A 20546-nucleotide genomic window follows, 5' to 3' on the forward strand; every position below is an offset into this window, starting at 1 on the left:
TAAGGTGCCCAGAGTAAACTGTCTGCTACTCAGGCCCAGCTGCTAATATATGCATATTATTAGTAGATTTCGATAGAAAACACTCTGAAGTTTCTAAAACGGGTTGAATGATGTCTGTGAGTATAACAGGGCAGGAAAAAACAGGGCAGGAAAAAACCTGAGAAAAAATCCAACCAGGAAGTGGGAAATCTGAGGTTTTTCAACTCTATCCCTATCGAATGCACAGTGTCTTTCGGGTCAAATTGCACTTCCTAAGGCTTCCACTAGATGTCAACAGAATTTAGAACCTTGTTTGATGCTTCAGCTGTGAAGTGGGGGCGAATGAGAGGGGAATGAGTCAGAGGTCTGCCAGAGAGGCACACGCGTTCATGCGATAGTTATCTTGAGTTCCATTGCATTTCTGAAGACAAAGGAATTCTCCGGTTGGAACCGTATTGAAGATTTATGTTAAAAACATCCTAAAGATTGATTCTATACTTTGTCTGACATGTTTCTACGGACTGTAACGGAACCTTTTGACTTTTCGTCTGCTCCTAGTGATCGCGTGTCATGAATTTGGATTACTGGGCAAAACGTGCGAACAAAAAGGAGGTATTTGGACATAAATGATGGACATTATCGAACAAAACAAACATTTATTGTGGAACTGGGTTTCCTGGGAGTGCAAACTGATGAAGATCATCAAAGGTAAGTGAATATTTATAATGCTATTTCTGACTTCTGTTGACTACACAACATGGCGGATATCTGTTTGGGTTGTTTTGGTCTCTAGGTGCCATACTAAGATTATTGCATGGTGTGCTTTTTCGATAAAGCTTTTTTGGAATTTGACACAGCGGTTGCATTAAGGAGAAGTGTATCTATAATTCCATGCATAATAGTTGTCGTCTATCAATGTTTATTATGAGTATTTCTGTAAATTGATGTGGCTCTGCAAAATCACTGGATGTTTTGGAACTACTGTATACTGAGATTTTTTTATATAAATATGAACTTTATCGAACAAAACATACATGCATTGTGTAACATGAAGTCCTATCAGTGTCATCTGATGAAGATCATCAAAGGTTAGTGATTCATTTATCTCTATTTCTGCTTTTTGTGACTCCTCTCTTTGGCTGGAAAAATGGCTGTGTTTTTCTGTGACTTGGCTCTGACCTAACATAATCGTTTGTGGTGCTTTCGTCGTAAAGCCTTTTTGAAATCGGACACTGTGGTGCAATTCACAAGAAGTGGATCTTTAAAATGGTGTGAAATACTTGTATGTTTGAGGAATTTTAATTATGAGATTTCTGTTGTTTTGAATTTGGCGCCCTGCACTTTCACTAGCTGTTGTCATATCAATCCCGTTAGCGGGATCTCAGCCCAAAGAGGTTTTAACTGCTGGTTACATGGCTTAACCAAACGAGAGGTCACACGTGTTTCCCTAAAACCTGTCTGGGTTTAACGTCTTCTATTGTACAGAAAGTGAATATCTGAATTAATAGATAGTGACAGAGTTAGATTACTTCCCAAGCAAAGTCTATTTTTTGTCTAGCCTCTGATATCCCCATATCGGAGTCACGTCTTTCCAAGGTATTTTACACTTTGTTTCTAGCATAAAGCATCTCGGACCAAAGCGCTTTATGTAATCGGATCCGTTTGATCTTATTCAAAATCATAAACTAACAAGCCTGTGCTTTTTGCCATTTTCTTTAATTATAGGTAGGCCTACAGCGTACCCTCTCATACCCCCTCAATTCGAGTCTTGGTTTTAACTTAAAAGACCTTCGCTAACACGAAGGTAGGCAGGTGGAGGAATTGACCGAGAAATCTATGGATAGAGCAGCCTCCTAATTTTGTCTATCAAACAGGTAGGTCTGCCTATTATTTATTAAATAGGAAGAAATAGGCTACAACAAAAAAAACTCTTGTTGTTAGTAAAGTCTAATTAAAATGAAGACGATTAAATTAATTATGGGTACTCAAATTTTCCTACTTTCAGCACCATGAGCTGTCCATTCCTGGTTCATTGTGCCGCAACTGCTGCTTCAAGTTTCAGCACCACAATATACATTACTCGAATCTGGCTTATTGTGAGGTCAATAACTCTGATAAATACATAATGGCCAAGCAACATAGTTTATAATCAAATAAATTATAGTAGTAGAAAGCTATCAAAGTTGACCTCTGGTCTTCCTCATCTCCACACTCTCCTTCTAATACGGAACATAACATAGGCTATAGGCTGGTCTGTGTGCAAGTTAGCACATTTTTAGGACTAACTTGATATTGCGAGTACAGAGGAGAATCAGGGATGAGGGGCAGCATCAGGCACACATCGATATATAGCTCAGTGGCCACCTGTCATTAAAGGCAGGTGGGTCAGGGCCCCACCGTTTTTGAGCCCCACCTGTTTAGTAAAAATAAAATAAAAATACATATGCAGTACCAGTCAAAAGTTTGGACTATCAAGCACTATGATGAAACTGGCTCTCATGAGGACCACCACAGAAAAGGAAGACCCAGAGTTACCTATGCTGCAGAGGATAAGTTCATTAGAGTTACCAGCCTCAGAAATTGCAGCCCAAATAAATGCTTCACAGAATTCAAGTAAGAGACACATCTCAACATCAACTGTTCAGGGGAGACTTCATGAATCAGGCCTTCATGGTCGAATTGCTGGAAAGAAACCACTACTAAAGGACATCAATAAGATGAAGAGACTTGATTGGGCCAAGAAACAAATGCAATGGACATTAGACCAGTTGAAATCTGTCCTTTGGTCTGATGAGTCCAAATGTGAGATTGTTGTGTCTTTGTGAGACGCAGAGTAGGTGAACGGATGATCTCTGCATGTGTGTTTCCCACCGTGAAGCATGGAGGAGGAGGTGTGATGGTGTCGGCATGCTTTGAAGGTGATTTATTTTTTATTTAAGGCACACTTAACCAGCATGGCTACCACAGCATTCTGCAGCAATACGCCATCCCATCTGATTTGCGCTTAGAGGGACGAGCATTTGTTTTTCAACAGGACAATGACCCAAAACACACCTCAGGCTGTGTAAGGGCTATTTGATCAAGAAGGAGAGTGATGGAATGCTGCATCAGATGACTTGGCCTCCACAATCACTCGACATCAACCCAATCAGTTTGCAAACAATGTAAAAAAAATACATTGTTGAGTTAATAAAGCTGCATACAAACATGGTCTCCTTTTTGCTTTCTTGAGTAAGGAAGCTCCAAAATGCAGGTGTTTGAACCTAGCTCAGTGTTTTCTGTGGTAGTGGGGCAGTAAGCGGAATGTATGGAGTGTAGGGGTTGGTAATGTTCTCTAGTTGTGCTGTGATTGGCTCAGTGTTCTGTCACTCATGGGAACACAACGCCACCGCAAAATCTACAGGGAGCTCGGAAATTCAAGCCCCTTGGGTGCTGACATAGAGCTACATTAGAAGTGCCCATCCCGGCCTCCCGAGTGGCGCATCGGTCTAAGGCACTGCATCACAGTGCTTGAGTTGTCACTACAGACCCAGGTCCCATCCCAAGCTGTGTCACAATTGGCCAGAGGTCCCATAGGGTGGCACATAATTGGCCCAGCATCATCTGGGTTAGGGGAGGGTTTGGTTTACTTGGCTCATTGCACTCTAGTGACTCCTTGTGGTGGGCTGGGTGCCTGCAGGCTGACCACTGTCGTCAGTTGAAAGATGTTTCCTCTGATACATTGATGCAGCTGGCTTCCAGGTTAAGCGGGCGGGTGTAAGAAGCGCAGTTTGGCGGGTCATGTTTTGGAGGACGCATGACTCAACCTTTGCCTCTCTTGTTTTTTTTCCAGAGTTCCCAGTTGTCTTGAAAGCACCATAAATCCAGAGAATGCCAGACTTTGATGACAAAATGTGCCCACCACATCACATCAAGGTGAGTCCAAAAATGTATTGTATGCTGCTGCATAAATTATGTAATATGCCAGTGAGATATGTGTACTGTAGCTAAGAAAGTAATACTATGTGTATGTTGTGTAGTAAGTTGTTAGTAGCCCATGCGCCTCACCCTCATAATTTAGCCTGCCGTTCTGACTTAGTGGTGCACATGTAGCCTATAACCCTGTTTTAGAGAAATGTCTTCATCAAATATTGAGCTTTCATCATCTGCTTATATGCCCCCTTTATTTATCATATAGTTCTGTTTTGGTGTACAGGGAGAATACTGTAAGAAGTGCACATGTTCTGAATTCTATCCTGTACATTTCAAAAGTGCTAAACAAATAGTTATATTGACTAGTCTCTCCTAGCTCGCTGATTAATGTCTTAATCAAAATTAAGGATTGCCTCTTATTCGCTTGTCTTCCCCTTATGCCATAGTTTGTACATCTCAATTGTCAGTTGAAACCACATTTGTTGAAGCAAGTCAGCCATATCACATATGTTTTATTTAAAGGCAGTAAATGAGGCTGAACTAACTGTTTCACTGCCAGACAAGGCTCTGCTGATAGCCAGGTCTAGCAGTGGTAAGGTGTTGGGACTCTGATGTTGGGATAGCTTTATGTAAGCTCTAACAGTTTGTGTTCCACCTTAATAGTGCAATTAATGTTGTGTTGTGTAGTGTCTTTGCTGGCATGCAACTAAAACAAATGTTTTATGTTTGCCCCACCAATATTCACATGCTAAAATCGCCACTGATATAGCCTAATTAAACAACTAATTCTAAAACATTAAGAAATATTGAAATTTCACCAATTACAAATTATATGACCCTCCCCTGGACTATATTTAAAAAATACTAAACCCTCCCCTTGACTGAAATTGAAAAAGCATGACCCTCCCCCATTTTCTTCCATGTGACCATTCTGTAAATTTCGATCCGTCCCGAATAATTTCATCATGTAGGTTATATCCGCAATGTATCTGCAAGCTGTGGGCTAGGGCACACTTTCCAATACCAGAGTGGGCACATAAATGCAACCTTTTTTGTGGAAAAACCATCTGTAGAGTTGAAAATACGATCGAAACCGATTTAACTTGTATTTTTTATTCGGTACATGGGAATGTAACCACAAAAAAAGCCTTTTATCCGGAACAAGTCAAGTTGAAGGAAACACCTATGGTGAAAATATGCGTATATTGTTTTTATGCGCATTTTAGAATATTAGCATGAAAATCGTTTGCCAATTGGATGGAAACTTACAAACACATGTCCTCTATTGCGCACAATAGTGCTGAACCCAGTGATTGCTGCTTGATTTGTAGTCTTTGTGGTTTTGTGTCATTGTGTATATGTTGGCCATTGATCGTGCCCACTGCAGGGGAGACCAAAACAACTCTGCTCTGCCAAGACTGTAAACATCGTTTAAAAAAAAATTATACTCCAATACACACTGTTGTTCCATGTCGCAAAGAGTGGGGCACAAAGAGAGAGAGCAACTGCGTAATTTCTCATCACCCTATAGCCCTAGCTGCGCTTTACAATAAATCATTGCAGCTGAAGCATGAAGGTTACCTATTTATGTAGTAAGTCTATTACCTCATGATTGTTTTGTGTTTACTGGCTTTTGGAAGACTCTGGGTTGTAGAGGATGTGCAAGCGCAGCCCCTTTCATACCGAATGGGTTTAAGCAGCATCCCCCGGCAGTGCAGCTTCTGGTTGGAGGAGCGCAGCCTCGGCAAAATCAGCCCCTGCAGAACCCCGCTGGAGCGTCGCCGGTCACGCACCGTACAGGCACACAACTCAGCAACCAGGTAGAGAGGAATCGGTGCATTCACATCGTCACATCATACTTGTTGATCCGTTCCGTAAGGGAAGAGCAGGACACTGGTTCGACTTGAGATTTTATAGCACGTGTAACCCCATTTTAAACATGTCTGTTGCGGGGGTGATGTCTCTAAAAACAGCCTCCAATAGGCAGGCGGTGAGCGGAGCAACAATTCAGCACAATGCTTTTTTAAGATGTTGAAATGTTTCTTCTTACACTCTCAGGCTAAAAGTAACATATGTAAGTATCATGACTATAATATCTGTCATTATTTTCGTCTTAATCTGTTGCACTTTGACTACCATAATGTTGTAGCTAACCCATCTATAGGCCTATCATGGTTATGATCAGACCATCGATTGCAGGAATTCAACATGTGATTTGGAAATTTTGTAATTTCTTTCGCTTTTGTGAAACATTTTACTTTTTAGAATTACATGCACTTTTAGGAACACTATTTGACTGATCCAAATGTTTTAGCCAAAGCCTAACAAGCAATGCTTAGAATTGTCTTCATTAAAACTCACAAACCACTGGTTAAATATCACACTAATGTCGAGTCTGTTTTGCGCAAATTATTTTAGGTTAAGTAAGCCACGTGGAAGTTGCTTGTTGCGCTAAATACATTTCAAAACTTTGGTGTGATTTAAATGGTGTGAAATTTACAAAATATACATAATGTAAAATGTGTTTATGATAACCTTCGTTATTTGCTCAAAGTAAATATAAAATACTTTGCATTGTTTGCAGAGTAGACATAATTTAGTTTTCGCTGAGTCTGAACTCCCCTGCTTATCTGTGTTAGTGGGGCTAATACTGTATCTCTTTAGTGAGATGAGTTCAAGAACACCTTCAAATGTCAGGTCGCAGCTTCCTCGCTCTCGTGAAACCCCGTTCTTTTATGTGGTGCTGAAGTTAAATGATTTCAGCGCCGAAGTTTGGGGACAGCGCACAGCGGGGAAATTGGGTGGTTTTCTGTATAAACAGTTTTAGGTGTTTTCAGCACTAGACAGCGCTCGCGAGTGGAGACGATTAAATCATTGGCTTCGCTCACTCTGCTCACTCATCAGCGAGGAAAGCGGCTGTGCATCTTAAAGCTGATTAAATAGTCTGTTTGGTTCTCTAATGAATGGATAAACCACCTGACATTGTGTGAGAAACGTTCTCTATCAGGTCTTTAGGTTATCATATTCGATGGTAATTTGATATAGCACTGATGTTCCTCTTTTCCTCTTTTCGCAGCCACAGTAATGGGGGAGAACATACCCTAATGTAGGATCGTGTCTTCTGGACCTGTCTGACCCTATAGTTTTGGACGTTATTCAATTTCAAGTGGCCGAACGTCTTGAATGAGAATGAATAAAGGGGGCCCTCGGTCGACCACATCGCTTCCACCGGAGCCGGTGGAAATCATCCGTAGCAAGTCGCACTCCCGTCGGGTGACACTCAATGTTGGTGGTCTTCTCCACGAAGTTCTATGGAGAACGCTGGACAGGTTGCCCCGAACAAGGCTGGGCAAGCTACGAGACTGTAACACCCACGAGTCACTCATGGAGATATGCGATGACTACAGTTTGGATGATAATGAGTATTTTTTCGACAGACACCCTGGGGCTTTCACGTCCATTCTGAATTTCTCCCGCACGGGAAAGTTGCACATGATGGAGGAGATGTGTGCTCTGTCTTTCAGTCAGGAGCTGGACTACTGGGGTATAGATGAGATCTACCTGGAGTCCTGCTGCCAGGCCAGGTACCACCAGAAGAAGGAACAGATGAATGAGGAGCTCAAACGAGAGGCTGAGTCTATGAAGACCAGGGAAGGCGAGGATTTTGATACCACATGTTGTTTTGAGAAGCAAAAGAAACTTTGGGATCTCCTGGAGAAGCCTAGTTCATCGTTAGCTGCTAAGGTAAGCACTAAGACAGGTAGGCTATCTCTTCAAGTTTATCTGAACGTTTTCCTACATGGGCTTATAGCCCTGCCATGCAGTGCCTGTCATCTCACTTTAAGTGGATCAGCAATGAATAAGCAAATGTAACTTGACCTTGGTCCTCCTAGGTAACATTATTGGTGACTTACTGCCAGTCTACACAATTATATTTAGTCATTTGTATTACATTCAACAAATAATAAAAAGGTGCCACATTTTGTTGACAAATTATTTACTAATTACATTGTTAATCTTTCAACAATGACATGGCCTGTCCTTGAGGGTGAGAGTTGTTCTGAAGAGGAAAGTCATAACTAACAAATATTGACTTTGATTTATTTATTTAATCAACATAAGTCTTCAAGCAATACGAACAGTGTTGCATTGAATACTTTAAGTTTCTAGACTTGTAAGCGCTACAGTAGGACTCATACTATGAGTGTGTTTGTGAGGTAGCATGTCATTGCAGGTTGACTTCATGAGGTTGACATAAAGCCTTTTGTGACCTCTGATGCATGGGTGGCTCCCATCACCTCGGAGCCACCTCTCAATACCAATTGAACAGAGTATTAGGTCCATCATGACAGACTGATCTGATGTTATGCATATAGCTGATGTTGCCCTCATATTTACAACTTAGAATACTGATTTTTGTCTGGAGACAAGTGGGCAGTAGCCAACTGGGAAGTGGGAAGCACAGGTACAAGGAGCAGTTGGTGATCAGTGTGTGATTGAATGCATGTAGTTCTAATGATCTTGTCTAATGATCTGAAACTCTGTCAGTTTCAGACTCCAACGGTCTCTTTGATTTCAAACCCAGTGTGATTCTTATAAAGGTCTCTTGAACTGAAGAGGCAACCTGTTTCAGGATGTTAGTTCATATTTTTATTGGCAAATTGAAAGAGGAAGGAGAGAGAAATATATCTTACTAGAGATATGCATCTCAGGGGACAGGAGAAAATCAATGCATGATTCAAAACCAATACATAAATGTAACTCTTCAACTGATTATCGTCAGTTTAATCGAGTATACAAACTTATTCTTGTTTTTGGATGTCATAATGAATGTAATGTATGTAGTTGGGAAATTATTCCTGGTAAAATGATCCATAATGACATTTATCGGCTCATAGCTCACGCTGCAGCCTTAAAGCAAAGCAACACATTCACTAGGCTGGACCAATGGACACAGTCGTGTTATGATAACTACTGTTTTATTATATCAATATTCAGTTTACATTAATAATAATAATACAATAACGTGTTCTGAACACAACAATTGTAAATAGATTGAGTAATAATGTGGAAAGTGGGAATCAATATTGTACAGGTATCATTATATAGCTGGCGTGGCAAATGTGAGTGTTGCTTTGTTTTTCTATATCTTTTTCCGCTTACTTGTAACCAGTGCAGCATTAACTTTTTATGAAGACGTTGTAGAGTTTATGGATCATTCCCTTCCTGATTTGTACTGGCAATGAACTTCACCTGCTCTGCCTACTGTGTATTAGATGTTATTTTCGTTTCTGGGAAGACCCTCCCAAGGGACTTATACACACATACAATGGGGCTGAAAAAATAAGCTAAGGGCCATGTCCTCTGTCAGGTATTTGCACAGCCTGGTCTCATAGACTAGACATAACATGGTAAATGTACATCTGGAAAGCAGGGTGGTTGGTGGGGTTGATGGGTAAGCGTATAACGCAAATGTCCAGCAACCCAAAGGTTGCGTGTTTGAATCTCATCACAGACAACTTCAGCATTTTAGCTTCTCAGCAACTTTGTAACTACTTACTACTGTTTATCTACTTTGCAACTACTTAGCATGTTTCCCTAACCTCAACACTTTAATCTAACTCTTAACCCTAACCTTAACTAACCCCTAGCCTAGCTAATGTTAGCCACCTAGCTAACATTAGCCACAGCAAATTGGAATTCGTAACGTATCAGTCGTTTTGCATATTGTACAAATTGCAATTTGTAACATACACTACATGACAGACCATTATTACTCCACCACCAAACTTTACAGTTGGCACTATGCATTGGGGCACGTAGCGTTCTCCTGGCATCTGCCAATTCCAGATTTGTCTGTTGGACTGCCAGATGGTGAAGCGTGATTCATCACTCCAGAGTCCAATGGTGGCGAGCTTTACACCACTCCAGTCGATGCTTGGCATTGCGCATGGTGATCTTAGGCTTGTGTGCGACTGCTCGGCCATGGAAACCTATTTCATGAAGCTCCCAATGAACAGTTCTTGTGCTGACGTTACTTCCAGAGCCAGTTTGGACCCCTGCCCTAGCAGATCTATTCAACTTGTCTTTACCGACTTGTGAAATACTTTTTTGTGTGTAAATGTGCCTGAGTGAACCCTCTTCATAAAGCTGAAAACTCCTTAGACTCAAATAACTATAGTCCTATATCAGTAATATGTTGATTTGCAATAATCTTTGAGAAATTCATTCATTCCCAAATGTGTCAGTACCTAGATAGATTTAATTTAATTTCACCCTTTCAATCTGGATTTAGACCCAAACATTATACCACTACAGCATTAGTGAAACTTACTAATGATATACATTCTTCATCTGACCAAGGCAAACTAACTGGTACCATATTTATTGATTTATCAAAAGGATCATTCTGTCTTACTAGCAAAACTTCAAAACATTGGTTTCTGTAACGGCGTTCTTCGTTTGTAGAAAGAGAGTCGGACCGAAATGCAGCGTAGTGGTTACTCATGTCTTTAATGAAGAGATCGCGATACATGAAATAACTTATACATATACAAAAACAACAAACGGAACGTGACCTATTACAGCCTATCTGGTGAACCTACACAGAGACAGGAACAATCACCCACGAAATACAAAGCGAAACTCAGGCTACCTAAATACGGTTCCCAATCAGAGACAACGAGAATCACCTGACTCTGATTGAGAACCGCCTCAGGCAGCCAAGCCTATACAACACCCCTAATCAGCCGCGATCCCAAATACTACAAACCCCAATACGAAAATAAAATAACATAAACCCATGTCACACCCTGGCCTAACCAAATATATAACGAAAACACAAAATACAATGACCAAGACGTGACAGTTTCACTAACATATCACTAAACTGGTTCCATGCATATCTTAGCAATAGAAAACAATGTTTCCATAGAAGGACACAAATCACATCTTCTTGGACTCAGTAAAGAAGTACCTCAAGGCTCAGTATTGGCCCCCCTTCTTTTCTCTATAATCAGAAATCAATTGCCTCTAATTTGTCAGAATACACATAATCCTGTATATGATGATGATAGTGCTCTATATATCAAGTTCAAATATTTGTAGATACAAGCAACTCTCCATGGTGATTTTAACACTTTGCAAAAATGGTTTCTAGAAAATAATTTTGTTTTAAAATCAAACAAAGTCCTATATCATGCAGTAGTGATGCAGGGGTAAAATCACTGGGGAAGCCAAGCCAGGGGGGAAAAAGCCATATTACAACTAATATGTTGTGATAATTGTGTTGTTTGCTCTATAACCTCTTAGTTCACATGCCTTAACACAGTGATACATAGGCCTAAGGCCGAGACAATAAGAAGACACAGTGGCAGAATACCACACCTTTGTTTCATCACAAAACCGTAGAGCAACATATGTCTGGTGTCAGAGTCCACAAAGCATATTGCATGTAAAAAAAAACATTTACCTTACTTACAGCAGGGTCAATCAAATTAATATTACCGACATTTTCGGACTACTAAGCAACTATTGATTTAGAACACCGGAGAGTTATCGCAAGTCACAAAGAAAACAGGAGCTGGCTCCACTATTCCAGCACCATTTCAACTTCAACATTTCAACATCATCAACTCACCTATGCAACGTCTAATACAGTAACAACTAAAAGATACCAAAAGCAATTTAGTCCAATCAAAGTAAGCTAAATATAAATTCGAATCAAATTTGATTTGTCATGTGCAGAATACAACCGTGAAATGCTTACTTATGAGCCCATAACCAACATTACAGAGCTTTAAAAAAGTAAGTTTTTAAAAAGTACTAAATAAACTAAAGGAAAAATAGCAACACAATAACATAACAGTAACAAGGATATATACAAGGGGTACTGGTACTGAGTCAATGTGCAGGGGTAGGGGTTAGTTGAGGTAATTGAGGTAAAATGTATATGTACGTAGAGATAAAGTGACTAATACTAGTAGTAATAATACTAGATAATACACAGAGAGTAGCAGCAGCATATGTGATGAGTGTGAAGGAATGTGAATGTGTGTGTGTGTGTGTAACGGATGTGAAGGGCCGCGGCTTTTGTGGAGCGATGGGTAACGATGCTTCGTGGGTGACTGTTGTTGATGTGTACAGAGGGTCCCTGGTTTGCGCCCGGGTATGGGCGACGGGATGGTCTAAAGTTATACTGTTACAGTGATGCTGTTGACCCGGATCATGGTCTAAAGTTATACTGTTACATTGATGCTGTTGACCCTGATCACTGATTGCTGCGGAAAAAGGAGGAGGTCAAAAGGGGGGTGAGTGTAACGGATGTGAAACAGCTAGCTTAGTTAGCGGTGGTGCTCGCTAAATAGCGTTTCAATCGGTTACGTCACTTGCTCTGAGACCTTGAAGTAGTAGTTCCCCTTGCTCTGCAAGGGCCGCGGCTTTTGTGGAGCGATGGGTAACAATGCTTCATGGGTGACTGTTGTTGATGTGTGCAGAGGGTCTCTGTTTCGCGCCCGGGTATGGGCGAGGGGATGGTCCAAATCACTATCTCCATCCATGGCTAATTTAGCAAAGGGACAATTTTGGCCAGCTCGCTAGCCACCGGAGGACAACAACACAATGAGATGCACAGCGAGTTTCTGTCAATTACCTATGCTCTCGATGTGATGTGATTGGAGTGAAGCAAAATCCAAACTGTTTTCCTTGTAAACTTTTGTTTTGGTGCGCCAGGACCATTCACAGTTGAGCTCACTCAGTTTAGCTCCATGCTGATTGGCTATTATTGCAGATTTTCTTTATCAAGGGAGGCCAAATGCTCGACCAGATAGCATCAGCTGGATGGGCTACACATACAGAGACAGAGGGGCACTATTTCACTCACTTGAATGCTCTCTCTGGTGAGATACATTCAGCCTCTTCCGAATTGAAGGAAAATTATGAAACACAGAGAGACGAAAGATAAATAGATATTTTTATTATTATTATTTTTCAATTATTTGGCATTCGTGAATACACGCCACTGATTTCATGCTCTTCAGTTCACGGCAAAGAATAAACTCCACAGCTGGCAATTTCAAAATTCATGCAAGTGATGGAACAATGCTTTAAAGTGTTGATTGTTTGAAACATCTGGGTTTGAGGAAAGATTGTGAATTATCTTTTGGAAAGCATATTGATTATATTAGAAAAACAATTAACTATAAGCTTGGGTTACTATACAGATCTAAGAATTGTTTTACTGTATCCATTAGAAAGACCTTAGTAACCCAACTGCTGCTTCCTATCCTAGACTATGGTGACATCATCTATTAAAACACAACCAAGACCTTACTTTATGAATGAGATGTCATTTATAACCATCTTTGCAGATGAATTATTGGATGCCATTGTAAGACACATCATTGTACAATGTATGAATCCCTAAATTGATTTATACATTTTAAATGTATGAACTTTAAATTCCCTGTATATATTAAGGAACACCTAACTTTACAAGACTCAAACTACTCCTTTCAACGACAGCAGCAATGATAAATTCCAAGGCTGCATCAGGATGTTGGAGTAAGGTCTTTCAGATCCTTCTGTGGCTCAGTTGGTAGAGCATGGCGCTTGTAACGCCAGGGTAGTGGGTTCGATTCCCAGGACCACCCATACGTAGAATGTATGCACACATGACTGTAAGTCGCTTTGGATAAAAGCGTCAGCTAAATGGCATATATTATTATTATTATTATATACCAAGGCCCAACTGACCGGAATAATTTACCTATAGAGATCAGGGAATTAAAATCACAAAAAAAGCCCTTTTTCGAACATTAAGAACAAATTGTTTGTGTTTTTAACAAATAGAAACATCACCATGTGAATATGTATGTACAGTACCTTCAGAAAGTATTCACACCCCTTGACTTTAAAAAAGTGTTATAGTCTGAATATAAAATGGTTTAAATTGAGATGTGTCACTGGCCTACACACAATACCCCATAATGTCAGAGTGTAATTTTGTCTTTAAAATCTAACCCCTTTGTTATGGCAAGCCTAAATAGGTTCAGGATCAAACATGTGCTTAACAAGTCACATAACAAGTTGCATGGACTCAGTCTGTGTGCAGTAATAGTGTTTAACCATTTTTGAATGATTTTTGAATGACTACCTCATCTCAGTACCCCACACATACAATTATATGTAAAGTGCCACAGTTGAGCAGTGAATTTCAAACACAGATTCAACCACAAAGACCAGGGAGGTTTTCCAATACCTCACAAAGAATGTCACCAATTGGGAGATGTGTAAACAACAAACATTAAATATCCCTTTGAGCATGGTGAAGTTATTAATTACACTTTGGATGGTGTATCAATATACCCAGTTACTACAAAGATACAGGCTTCCTTCCTAACTCAGTTACCAGAGAGTAAGGACACCGCTCAGGGATTTCACCATGAGGCCAATGGTGACTTTAAACCAGTTACAGTTTAATGGCTGGGATAGGAGAAAACATTGTGGATGGATCAAAAACATTGTAGTTACCCTACAATACTAAACTAAATGGATGGATGCCTGTACATAGTACAAATATTCCAAAACATTCATCCTGTTTGCAATAAGGCACTAAAGTAAAACTGCAAAAAACGTTGGCAAAGAAATTAACTTTATTTGCAGAATACAAAGGCTTATGTTCGGGGTAAATCCAACCCAACACATCACTGAACACCACTCTTCATATTTTCAAGCATGGTGGTGGCTGCATCATTTTATGGGTATGCTTGTCATCGGCAAGGACTAGGATTTTTTTTAGGATAAAAAGAAACGGAATGAGGTAAGCACAGACTAAATCCTAAAGGAAAACCTTTAGTCTGCTTTTCAGTCTGCTTTCCAACACACACCGGGAGACAAATTACCCTTATATCAGGACAATAACCTAAAACACAAGGCCAAATATGAACTGGAGTTGCTTACCAAGACAACGTTGAATGTACCTGAGTGATCTAATTACAGTTTTGTCTTAAATTGTCTTGAAAAACTATGGCAAGACTTGAAAATGTCTGTCTACCAATGATCAACAGCCAACTTGACAGAGCTTGAATAATTTAAAAAATAATAATGTGCAAATATTGTAAACTCCAGGTATGCAAAGCTCTACCCAGAAACTATTGCAGTTTGGACCCAGAATGGGACTTGAGCTATGAAAAAGGATGCTGTGTTTTTGCCCAGCCTGTACTGACTCTGTAGGACTAATTACATAACAGCCTCCTCTCCCTTCAGCTGCAGACAGCCTGCGTCATGTCACATTCATTTAGCAGATGCTCATATCCAGAGTGTCTAGGGTTAAGGGCCTTGCTCAAGGGCACAACAACACGTTTTTCACCTGGTCGGTTCATGGATTTGAACCAACAACATTTTGGTTACTGGCCCAAAGCTCTTAACCGCTAGGTTACCTGCCGCCCACAGGAAGACCTTGCTGGTGCTGCACTAAAGCATGTCTCAGCATGTTTCTGCCTTATCGACCGCAGTTCACGCTCTAGTGCATAAGAACCGTGGCTATGCAATAAGAACCGTGGCTATGCAATGTATCAGATGGTTGTAGCCTGTACATCTTACCTTACATTAGAACCCCTGACCTGCTCACATCTGATCATAAACCTCACTTTGAGACGATATTGCTTCATGGTGAGCAGCCAACTAGTGAGTGAGGAGTTAACTGAGCATCCGTCTGGGCTGAGGTTGACAGCTCTATGTGCCCTGTCAGGGTGAAGCCATCAACAGTGTTCTACAGCTCCCACCAGGTCCCATATATTTTCATCCAGTATGGGCTGACAAACTAATTGTTTTAAGCCGGGGAAGGAAATCAATGACAATTGCATTAAGATAAAAGGTAAGTCGGGTTGGGTGAGGACAGTACACACCCTGGACAGACAGGCAGAGGAGAGAGAGGCTGAGAGGCAGAGTAGCGTGTGTGGACCACTGGACCGCTGGCCGAGGAGATTTCTTTCTATGCAGGAGGGGGTGTGGCTTCACATGCTAACTTCCAGGCCAACCTGTCTCTCTCTCACACTGAGCCCAGCATGACTTGAGGATGGATGGTCACACTAGAAGAGCAGTACAGTAGCATGGTGGAGTTTATGTTATTTAAGTGATTGTCGCAGTAGCTTTATGACTACTAGGACCTAAGATTAGACTAGGGATGGATGGTTTTGAATGTGTGTGTGTGTTTGCTGTGTGCTGAGAGGATGTGTGAGAGACTGTCCTATGAAGTGTGTTGAAGGGGATGTTTTTGAGAGGTCGATGGTGTCTGGTAATCTTGCTGTGCTTTCTGAATGCCTATAAATCCATGGCACACAACCTTTCTGTTGCCTGGCTGATTCAATCACCATATATCTCTTACCAGCCTGACGCAGGGGGGCGCTTGGCACACTGACAGACAGAGATCACTGAGGGCCATGCTATATTCCCCAAGCTCTCTCTATCTCACCTCATCTCTCCATCTCACCCCTTTCTCCTCTTCACTCTCCATCACTCGTTTCTTTCCTCTCTCTTAAACGCTGACTCTTGTCTCTCTTGCCGTCCCTGTTTCTCATTCTCTCTTCTCTGCTCTGATTATTCAGATCAGAATAAGTTCATCAGCATTTCAGCATTCTTTAGCAGAGATAACGATACAACATATCAACTATCAACTAACAGAGATGAAAGGATACAATAAATACAATACAGTAATTAATACAAACCCTTACACAGATATGAGGTAAACATACAAACATGCCTAATCATGTAAAATCACCATAACACTGGATCTATTAAGAGAGTCTTCCTCATCAGTCGGTTTGTTTTGCTCCGATGTCGATGTCTTGTTTAATTATTCATGTAATTTCTTATGTCTCACTCTCAGTGCTCTCCACGAACAGAATAGGGGTACATATTTATAATTCACCTTCTGATGCAGCACCATTCCCGACACTTAAAGCCAAGCCTCCTGCACCTGGGTCTGCTTCATAGATTAGGTCTGAGACATGACTTTCATATTGACCCACCATAGCATTTGAGCTTTATTTGTGATGGTTGCCCCTGAGATCATTCCCTTGCAATGTACATGTAAGAACAAGTGTGCATTGATTATTGATGCAGACTAACCTCGCAAATGTTTTCTCCAGGTAGCAAAGATGGTGTTGGAAGAATTTGAATGAATCTCTTTTCTGACGGCTGAGAGCCAAAGCAAATCAATTTACATATTTTGTCTGCTATTAGAACTGTCCCATATTCCCAGAGGAATGTGCAGCCTTGGTGGAAATGCTTTGTGGTTCTCGTAGGTTACTCACATTGTGTCAATTAACCCCTATGTGCCCCTAAAGCATAGCTTAATCTTTGAGATTCTTAACCTTTCGATTCTGCCTGTTACTGACATATCTTTAACCTGTGTCTTTTTATTGTTTACATTTTAAATCCATGACCACAAGGCCACAGTCTTCAGAGATGCTCCTCTTCACCACGACTTGTACACAAACCAACATTTACATTCTAGATTTTTGACATGTCTTTGATAGCATTTGCTCAATGCGTAGCAGCACATGGATGGAGGAGATAGGCCCAAGAAACTAAAAAGCCCTAGCAAAGGAGCCTCTACTTGATGGGGAAAATCTCTCCCATCAGTAAACTGCTGAGAAGGGGATTAAATTGTTTGTGTTGTTGCCAATGTCTGTTCCGTAAACCATTTTCAAATCAATTCAAATGTTATTGGTCACACACACATATTTAGCAGATGTTATAGCGGAATGCTTGTGTCCCTAGCTCCAACAGTGCAGTAATATCTTACAATTCACAACAATACACACAAATCTAAAAGCAAAATAATGAGATTAAGAAATATATAAATATTAGGACAAGCCATGTCAGAGTGGCATTGACTAAAATACAGTAGACAATAATACAGTAGATATGTAGATATGAAATGAGTAAAGCAGTGTGTAACATTATTAAAGTGACTATTGTACCATTACTAAAGTAACCAGTGATTCTCCAGGTAGCCTCTAAGGTGCAGGGTTGAGTAACCGGGTGGTAGCCGGCTAGTGATGGCTATTTAACAGACTGATGGCCTTGAGATAGAAGCGTTTTTTCAGTCTCTCGGTCCCAGCTTTGATGCACCTGTACTGATCTCGCCTTCTGGATGATAGCGGAAGTGAACAGGCCGTGGCTCGGGTGTTGATGGCCTTTGATATTTTTGGCCTTCCTGTGACAATGGGTGCTGTAGGTGTCCTGGAGGGCAGGCATTGTGCCCCCGGTGATGCGTTTGGCAGACCGCACCACATTCTGGAGAGCACTGCGGTTGCAGGCAGTGCAGTTTCCTGGTTGATTTTTTCAAGTCTTAAAAGACTGCATTTCACTGCAATCACAGAAAACTACTGAGATAGCAAGAAGAGTAAAGGAAAATGTAAAGGGGTACATAGTCAGTTGCTATGCAGATTCACTGGTGTGTTTTCTACTAAATCATGGCATAGGGTTGTTCAATGACAGGCATGTATTTGTTTAAAATCTATCACTTGATGGTTTCGTTTCAGAGACAAATAATCATGTTTTTTTGCAAAACGCTATATATCCGCCTCCCTCTCAGAGAAATAAGTAGTCCTGCTAGGTCAAATGAAGCAAATAACTTCATTTTTAATAAAGAAATGTACAAGTGATACATTTGTTGACATCAATTTTAAATAATTTAAAATGTTATTGTTTAATACAGTAATATGAGAATTGTAAGTGAACATTTACCATACATTTGACATTTTAGTAATTTAGCAGATTCTCTTATCCAGAGTGACTTACAGTTAGTGCATTCATGTTTAGATACTGTAGCTAGGTGAAACAACTACATAGTCAAATATGTGACTTGTTTCAGGAAACTAGGCATATGTCGCGCGTCACTACTTCACAGGCGAGCCATTTAAACGTTACCTTTTTTAAATGTTTTATCAAAATGCATTTTGGGGCAGAAATGTCTTCTGGAACATGTGAACTTTCATGTGCCTTATTAAGAAACTTGTATACCATCTGTAAATACCAATTAATTTGTTAAATTATTAGCTCAGTTGGTTTAGCCACGGAAAAAGACAGGAATTTTCCCGCTAGCCATGATTGGCTTAGATCATGGATGGGCTGGACTTGCTGAGAGATGAGTTTGGATTGGTCTGCCTGTTGACATCTAACGGAAGGCATGGGAACTGCAATTTGAGTCCTAAGTCAATGGATACTGTAATGGCATTGAATAGAAAACTACAAAACCACAAAAAAACGACTTCCTGAATGGATTTTTCTCAGGTTTTCGCCTGCCAAATCAGTTCTGTTATTCTCATAGACACTATTTTAACAGGTTTGGAAACTTTAGAGTGTTTTCTATCCAAATCTACCAGTTATATGCATATCATGTCTTCTGGGCCCAAGTAGCAGGCAGTTTAATTTGGGCATGCTTTTCATCCAAAATTCCGAATGCTGCCCCTAACCCATAGAAGTTAACTTCTTGTTAATCCAGCCGCTGTGTCAGATTTCAAAAAGGCTTTACAGCAAAAGCACACCATGCGATTATCTGAGGACAGCGCCCCGCATATAAAAGCATGAAAAACATTTTTCAACCAGGCAGGTACGCCACGGAAGTCAGAAATAGTGATATAATAAAAGCCTTACCTTAGAGGATCTTCTGTTGGCCCTCCAAAATGTCCCAGCTACATCACAAATGGTCCTTTTGTTTGATAAAGTCCTTCTTTATAACCCCCAAAACTCAGTTTAGCTGGCGCGCTTCATTCAATAATCCACCGGCTTCCCTCCTTCAAAATGCATACAAAATGTATCCCAAACGTTACCAATAAACTTCTCCAAACAAGTCAAACAACATTTATAATCAAACCTCAGCTAACCTAATATGTAAATAAACTATAAAACTTAAGACGGAGAATCGTTATTGTCTTTACTGGAGAGAAGCAACAAAGGTCATGCTCTCATCCACGCACAGTAAAACACTACAGCCAAAATGGGAGCCACTTAGAAAAACAAAAAATTCTAGCTCATGTTTCCAAAAACAATCCTGAAACTCTTTCTAAAGATGGATGACATCTAGTGGAAGCCCTAGGAACTGCAATCTGGGAGGATTTTGCCTCATAATAAACATGACAGCCATTGGAAACAGTGGTAGGCTGAACATTTTCTTTTTTTGGATGGTTTGTCCTCTGGGTTTCGCCTGCCATATGAGTTCTGTTATACTCACAGACATAATTTTAACAGTTTTAGAAACTTTAGAGTGTTTTCTATCCAAATATATCTTCCGGGCCTGAGTAACAGGCAGTTTACATTGGGCACGCTTTTCATCCGGACGTCAAAATACTGTCCCCAAGCCCAAAGAGGTTAACAAAGAGTTGCAGTCAGTTTTGGAATGGGTGGCCAGTAATAAACTGGTCCTGAACATCTCTAAAACTAAGAGCATTGTATTTGGTACAAATCATACCTTAAGTGCTAGACCTCAGGTGAATCTGGTAATGAATGGTGTGGCTGTTGAACAAGTTGAGGAGAAAAATTACTTGGCGTTACCTTAGATTGTAAACTGTCATTAGCTGCTGCTTTTGCAACAGCTAATGGGGATCCTAATAAAATACCAATACCCAATACCAAACTTTGGAGAATCT

General features: G+C 40.5%; 1 protein-coding gene across 2 annotated transcripts in view; it reads left to right on the top strand.

The window, feature by feature from the left end:
* The first annotated feature begins 5223 nt into the window (after window positions 1-5223).
* The window catches only part of LOC118372684 (potassium voltage-gated channel subfamily B member 1-like), a 94933-nt gene continuing 79610 nt past the window's right edge, over window positions 5224-20546 (top strand). Inside the window, exons 1-2 of one of the 2 annotated variants that reach the window (XM_035758641.2) lie at window positions 5224-5711; window positions 6968-7635. In XM_035758641.2, the coding sequence (XP_035614534.1) occupies window positions 7075-7635 (561 nt within the window). In that variant the 5' untranslated portion in view covers window positions 5224-5711; window positions 6968-7074. Of the gene's footprint in view, window positions 5712-6799; window positions 7636-20546 lie in introns of those variants that run through there. The other variant, XM_052473575.1, reaches the window with a different exon arrangement.

Source organism: Oncorhynchus keta, chromosome 21, assembly GCF_023373465.1.
Source record: "Oncorhynchus keta strain PuntledgeMale-10-30-2019 chromosome 21, Oket_V2, whole genome shotgun sequence".
NCBI classification, from domain to species: domain Eukaryota; kingdom Metazoa; phylum Chordata; class Actinopteri; order Salmoniformes; family Salmonidae; genus Oncorhynchus; species Oncorhynchus keta.